General features: G+C 50.1%; 2 protein-coding genes across 2 annotated transcripts; one reads left to right on the top strand and one right to left on the bottom strand.

Moving 5' to 3' along the window:
• Positions 1-2,556: 2,556 nt before the first annotated feature.
• On the top strand, positions 2,557-4,766 carry F4817DRAFT_1408 (uncharacterized protein). The gene is made up of 2 exons (XM_049297852.1): positions 2,557-3,176; positions 3,238-4,766. Exons 1-2 carry the CDS (start codon positions 2,861-2,863, stop codon positions 4,473-4,475), a joined length of 1,554 nt encoding a protein of 517 aa, XP_049163766.1. The 5' UTR covers positions 2,557-2,860; the 3' UTR covers positions 4,476-4,766.
• A 290-nt stretch (positions 4,767-5,056) lies between these two features.
• On the bottom strand, positions 5,057-6,759 carry F4817DRAFT_310909 (MFS general substrate transporter; the record flags this gene model as incomplete). Its single annotated transcript, XM_049299924.1, has 5 exons — positions 5,057-6,018; positions 6,076-6,201; positions 6,287-6,378; positions 6,436-6,523; positions 6,615-6,759. 5 exons carry the CDS (start codon positions 6,757-6,759, stop codon positions 5,057-5,059), a joined length of 1,413 nt encoding a protein of 470 aa, XP_049163765.1.
• Between the last annotated feature and the right edge of the window lie 358 nt (positions 6,760-7,117).

The following is a 7,117-nucleotide window of genomic DNA, read 5'->3' as shown; positions in this document are numbered from 1 at the left end:
GACGAGCCGACAAGAGGAGGTGGTGGATAGAAAGGAACGGGGTAGAAAGGAGCAACAACCTAGGTAGCATAGTTCGATCTCAGTTTTCGGCCACCATCGTGACGTTGTGGGGAAAGATGCAGGTCCGTAGCCTAGTCAAGAAGGACGATGGCCGGAGACGGGTTCCGAAAAGGGTAGAAATGAACACATCTGACAGTTGGAGTCCCTAGGCATGTCGGAAATGAAGTCTAGAACTACTAGAAGCCCCAGGGTCAGTGCAGTACCTGTAGCAGATCCAAGTTTTAAACAGGCCGGGGCTACCAGGATAGCCAGGATGGAAACCCATCACGAAGCAAATGTGGAGAAATTTGACGATCGACAAAATCAGCTTGCGGGGTTGCAACGGTACTGACACACGGGCATCGGCGGTTCCTGTAGGTACATATTAAAGTGACCCTTTCGCTTGATTCTTCTCGATGATGAACTCATACAGTCAGAGCCAGTCCATGGCCTTGTTACATAATAGTCCCGACTAGGAAGACAGAGATAGAGGAAAAGGTCAAGCCTAAAATCGACGGAGACCCGAATCGAGCCTCACTTATTATCCTGAATTAAATAAACGCCCTTGTCTGGTCGACGCTTATACTTCGTGACTCCGGTATCTGTCACGGGCGAGCTCGAAAAGATTTACTTTACGCAGCACTTGGAATATCATTCTAGTTCGTAGTATAAACTAGTTCGTAGTATAAACTAGTTCGTAGTATAAAGGATACCATCTCCTATTGATATGATTAATAACACGGACAGGAAAGGAATATGTGCGATGGGAGACGGCCGTCTATTCCCGGCCTCCACGGATTAATGCAGTAGAGTACCGCCTACCTGGATACCTTAGGTAGGTAGTTACCTATACAGAACTTATTCATCTTGAATTATAAGACACTAGATACGATTCGAAGTGATTGGTCGTCTGTATCGTTAACTAGGTAAATACCCACCTACCTACTTTAGCAGCTTGCTAGGTTAGACCTTAGGGCTCGTATCGCCATCACGAGATTTGAAGTCGGCGCGATGAACTTTGAAGAAGGGCATGATATCAATGCTTCCATCGTTTTGTAAGTCGGAACAAGCCGTCCTGTTATCTATAGATTTTTGACGGTTGATAGACTAATTGTAATTTGAGTAATGTATAAGGTAAATATAGTACGGAGTCTTCGCGGCGAATAGAGTCTTGTTTAATTGGACCATGCTCGTCTCTGCCGATGCTTAAATATAGAAGTAGAAATATTGCTACTGTGTTTTGTCGGTTGCACAAGTGAACCTGAGAAGAAGCTGGGGATTTCCCCCTCATCTATATTTTCTTTAGGTACTACGAAAATGTCTCGGGTGCTCATCCCGTTATTCCATGATTATTCGACGCCTAAGCCACTGTGCGACCACGCTGGCGTAAGAATGTGGCACAATCTGGTACCAATTCCTAACTGTTAGCTTGGGTTAGCAGGCTGTCTAGGTACTTTAGGGACCTAATGTAGGTACTTAAAACGGCTGGCAAAGGTTCAATGTTGGCTGGCAAGTATCTTCTAAACTTTCATCTCATCCATCTCTACCGTCTACCGTCTACCATCATCAACAATCAATCAATACCACATGTCGCCAAGATCGCTCATAAATATAGGCTATCGGCATTCTTCTGCCGTGCTACACGCATATAAACACCAAGCCATCAGCCCTAGGACAAGGTCACCTGCAAGTCAAAGACCACATCTGAGACCCTATTTAAGACCAGATGTTCCCCAGTCGCGCGAATTTGATAGGCTTTTCACTCGGTAGGCTTTAACAAGCCGGTATCTGGTAAGACATCGTCACATACGTAAGTAGATCCTGACCCTTTAGGCTTAGCATATCCTATAGGACCTGGGGTAAACCAGCAAGAGTTCTATGAAAACTGCCCACCATGTTGGTTATAACCATTCAACGCGAATAAGCAGACGCCTGCAACGCACAAATACCTATCTAGGTACCTAGGTAGGCAAAGAAGTTGTACCAAGTCGTACATACTAGAAGTAGCGGGCATCCATCTTTCCTATTATACCTTCGATCCAATCATGAGCGTCCCGAAACCGACCCCTCGACTCCTCGCGGCCGGGATGTGCATTTCTTGGGGGCCAGCCATGCAGCTGTGGAAGCTGACGTTGCACCCACGAGACACACTCGTCAAGCTGAATGGCGAGTTCGCCTTCTGCACCTAATAGAATTGATAGAACTAGCTGCATTTAGAAGACCCCCTCCCGCTTTTTGCTGCAGGTCAGCGGCCAAGACACCAGCAAATATCTTTTGATCTCCTCCTCAGAATCCCATCTCGACATGCCCATTCCCCTCAACCCTTGTCGTCTTGGAGAAGCGTATCGTATCGATCTACTCCCTTCCAAGTTTCGCACTTGGCGTGTCCATGACCACAGTCTGATGGGACCATCACGATCTTGGCGATATGCTTGTTAGAGAGTGCTATTTTTGAGAGGTGCCAGCTCGTAAGCCAGCATCCAAGTAGTGCTTACTTGCCATCATCGGATCTTTTTCTACCAACGTGGCGCTATACTAACAGAGCCTCACCCTTGCAACTTGTGGTTTTTACCTTTTATCTTCAGTTATATCGGTGTGGTTTTTGGTTACTACCTCATAGAGATACTCTGTAGAGAGACGATCTCGTACGCGAGTCATCCGTCTCAAAGTCAAAGGTTAAGCACACTTACATGAGTCCCCTCGAGGTGCTACGACACGAGAGGCCAGGTGCCGAGGTTCTAAATCCGGTGACATCTCATGCATTTGGGAGTTTGCTCGAGGTATCTGATAGTCGAAAACGTCGAATCTGAAAAGCCTCGCAATGGGAGGACTTCAAAATTGTATGGCCCGCATTGGGTTGGCGGTTTTGGCAGTTCTGGCTCCAACCGCGACGGCTATGCACGACAATAGATATCAGATCCACCAGTTGGAAAAGAATCATAACATCTTGCGCCACCCAAAACGCGAAGCTACTTGCCAACAATCAGGCTTCACGCTATGTCCTGCTTCCGCAGATGGTGGATGTTGTCCCGAAAATTATGCCTGCGCCATATCGTCCTGTTATGCCACAACGGCGGGACCTACGTCTGCATGTGGAACAACAGGATATTATAACTGTCCATTAACAGCTGGTCCAGGTAAGTCGACCAATCTAAAGCATATGTCTAGAGTCATATAGATACTTACATCCTCGCGCAGGGGCCTGTTGTCCCGTGGGTTTTCTTTGCGGGCGCGACACAGAAGACTGCTTGCCGCCGGCCGGAGTATCATATTCGCAATCGTGCCCATCATCGTGGTTTGGTTGCGCAGCTTCTCTTGGGTACGGTTGTTGCCCAGACGGGATGGTCTGCGGAAGCGCTACTTGTTATGGAACCTCCTTAAAAACGCTTCCGGTAAGCGAAACGGTAACCACTACTAACTCTAAGGGAAATACTATTACGACAGTGGTCACAAGCTCTTCAGTCATCTCCCCGGGTCCGGATCCATCGGACACATCGTCTGCCACAGCCGCTGGCGTAGCGAAGTTGATTCCCAGTACCGTCTCTAAGTCGCCAGCTCTTGAGACTGGTAGCGGCGGTGGTAGCGGTAACAGCAGTGGTAACGGCCTCAGCCAGGCCCAGATTGGCGGTATAGTTGGGGGTGCTATCGCATTGCTAGCTGTCATAATCGTCATCGCTGCGATTATTATATGGCGGCTTAAACGGACGGAGAAAGCTGCCAAAGCTGCGGCAAAGTCCAGACACGGGAATTCCAGCGGCGAACCGCGCTCGCAGAAATCGGGCTATGGACAATTGTCAGTATCTGAAGTCGACGGTACGGACGTGGATTCTATCATGCGGACCCGGAACGCCCACTTTCGAGCCCGATCCGACTCGTCCACCGCTGGCGAGCAATCCCGTTCGGAGACGCCAAACTACTACGGCTCCAATGCTTCCACGACGCCGCCCGCTTGGCCCGGATATTCCCCCCAGCTTCCAGGATCCGACGCATCAGACGGTCGCCAGTCAAGTCTAGATTCCTACGGCGCACGTCACGATAACGGGTACTTTCCCGCACGACCCAGCGTCGACTCGCAGACACCTCATACGCACGCGCGCAAATGGAGCGACGCGAGCGAATTAGACGGCAGTATCGTCGGCGCGCATGGCGTATCAGAATTAGGCAGTCCTGACGCCCTCGAGGCGGCAAGGCGGCGGTCTAACAGCTCAACGCGCCCTCCCAGGGGCCAAGTCAGACGGACCAGCGACCCACCCGGGAACTCGCGAGGGACGCGCGGTGAGGGTGTGACACCGACAGCAGCCACTCTAGGAACGCTTGCCGAGATTAGCGAACTACATGGATATTATGGATCTCCAGATATTGCAGTTGGGCAGACTGCGGCGAGGCTCAACAAAAAGAATTCAGCTATTAGCTCATCGCCGGGTTACGACACATAGATACGTTGTACTACGACGCTGACTTATATGACCGAAGTCTAAATATCCATCACGGGGGATGGACGGCTTATACACAATTTACACTTGAGGGTATATTGTTGCTAGGTCTGTATTGGTCGAAGGGTTAAAACGGGAGGTTGCTCTACAACGCTTTTTACCGTATTTTGGTGGGAGGAGCTCGTACGGCGTTTATCGGTTATACCCACACGATCCTACTGTTATTTGACATACTTCCTATATGATTCTAGGGCGGGCACTCGGCGCTGATGGAAAATTGCTAGGGTCGTTTATACTGGGGATGGATATTAGCATGGTGCATGCATATGGGACCTTCTCTCATTAACGTACTCATCTAAGGCGAAGCATTTTGTCATGTTCACATCTAATAGAGGTAAAATCGAATGGGACAATACCTTCCACAGGTTGTAAGATTTGTTTGTATTAAAGAACGAGCTTGTGCCGTGCCAAAGACTACCTGAGTATAGCCTCTTGTAACAGCGAAGTAGAACTCAACACAAGCTCACATTCCAACATTCCTTTCCTTACAATCCACCAACCTCCAAATTCTGGATAGACGGTAACTACGTCTCAATCTCAGTGTGGGCAACCTTCTCATCGGCGATTACACCAGTCTCGTTACCGCTCTCTTCATCGACACCAGGGTTTCGGCGTGTCAGCCCAACCTCAGTCGTCGAAAACGCATCCGCGGGATCCCTATACGCGGGGATGAAGTTAACGGCGACAGCATAGGATGAGGCTGCGACGAAGAAACACAGGGGGACGACCATAGCAAACGCGGTCTGGCGGGCATCGGCTGCGACACCCGTCAACGGAGGCACACACGCGCCACCCATCACTCCTGCTACTAGCCAGCCGGAGCCGCGCTTCGTGTGACGGCCTAATCCGCGCATACCCAATGCGACGATCGTTGGGAAGCAGATGGATTCGAAAAATAGCGTCACGTACAGCATCGACATACCCGTCCAACCACGCTCTGTGATAGACGGTGCGATGAACACGACACACAAAGTCAGGAAGACTAGGAATACCCAGCGCGGGCGGATATATCGCATCAAGATCGCACCGAAGAAGCGACCCCCAGCAAAGCCACCCTGGGCGCCGGCAAGTAGGCGTGAAGCGGTGGAATCGTCGGCAAGGGGCTGGGTATCGCGTACGTAGTTGATGAAGTAGCTGGCGATGGCGATCTGAGCGCCGGTGTAACAGAACTGAGCAAAGGCGGCGTGGAAGAGTCGGTACTGCTTCCAAAAAGGCTTATCATCAGCGTTGGCGTGGGTCTCGTTGGCTTGGTATGCCATGTCGGCGTCGGTAATCTCAGGAATGTCGGAGAGAAAGAAGGCAAAGGCGAGCACGAATACGAAGATGGCAATCGCAATGTATACCCATTGCACGTTTCGCAGCGCCGTCACGTCGTCGAAATTGAAGAAGACGTAGGAGCCCAGCACGGGAGCTACTACGGTTCCAATACCGTTGAAGGCCTGAGATATATTGATGCGTATCTCGGCATATCGAGGCGGGCCGCAGACTTTTCATATATGTAAGTATAATCACCACCCCTTATATAGGTAGCTATAGGACCTACCGGTAATGTACGGGTTCGCAGCGGTCTCGAGGGAACCAAGACCATTACCAATAACGAAGATGGCCATGCAGAACCCAGCGAAAGACTTCGCCTGGATACACGGGAAGGCGATCAACGCACCGATACCTATAATACTTCTAGTCAGTCGAGACGAGTTCATACTCTAATATATAGGTACCGTATGTATATGTATACAAAAGGTGTCACGTACCGTATAGACATAAACCCCATATGAACGTAGCCCGGTAGCCATAGTGACGCAAGATCCAGTTGGCATGACCGAGAGAGGCGAGAGGATAGGCGCTGCGCTAGACGATTAGCGATGATTCCGCACGTGTCTCTCATGCGAGGTAGACGTACCCGAAGTATGCGGCTTGTAGACCGGAGGAACGCGACTTAGTAACACCAAGTGTGTTTTGGAAATGCTTGTTCAGCGTATCGAGAAGACCTAGTTACGATAAGTTAGCTAGGATGCTATGCGCCATCGTATATGTGTATAACCCAGCACCAATTGTCGCGCAAGGGTCATGGTTACATACCGTAACTAAATCCCCAGAGGAAGAATAGAACCGTGACGAGACAGATGGGATAGAGCGACTCTCGGAGAGTCAGTTCGGCCGCCTTCGTGCGCTTGTCGTCCCTGGCACGAAAAGAGCGCCGCTTGACGAACTCCTTGAAGCCCATCTTGCCAATTCGCGAACCGGTATAACTACTATAAAAAGCCCAAGGGGGCGATCTTGGCAAGACTACAAGTGGTCACGGGTGTCACGGTAGGAATTGTGTCCCTACAATTGTGTCCCTACAGTAAATGGTGGAAGGTGTCTTGAGCCGAGAACTCGGGAGTTGTCTTGACGAAGGGCCGCACCTTACTATTTATTAATATAAATTGTCAGCTCCCTAGGGTTTCTTACGCCCACCGAGGCGGTCACGGTTGAACGGCGGTGTTACCTTGCTACTTTGATACCTAATACCTAATACCTGATATCTTACCCTTACCAAAGATTTCGCATTCTACCCTAGCAACCACCACCGCTCCACTGTT

Source organism: Daldinia loculata (genome assembly GCF_022478755.1).
Source record: "Daldinia loculata strain CBS 113971 unplaced genomic scaffold F4817scaffold_1, whole genome shotgun sequence".
NCBI classification, from domain to species: domain Eukaryota; kingdom Fungi; phylum Ascomycota; class Sordariomycetes; order Xylariales; family Hypoxylaceae; genus Daldinia; species Daldinia loculata.
Note: the sequence above shows the minus strand (reverse complement) of the source record. Positions and strands in the feature narration are given on the sequence as shown.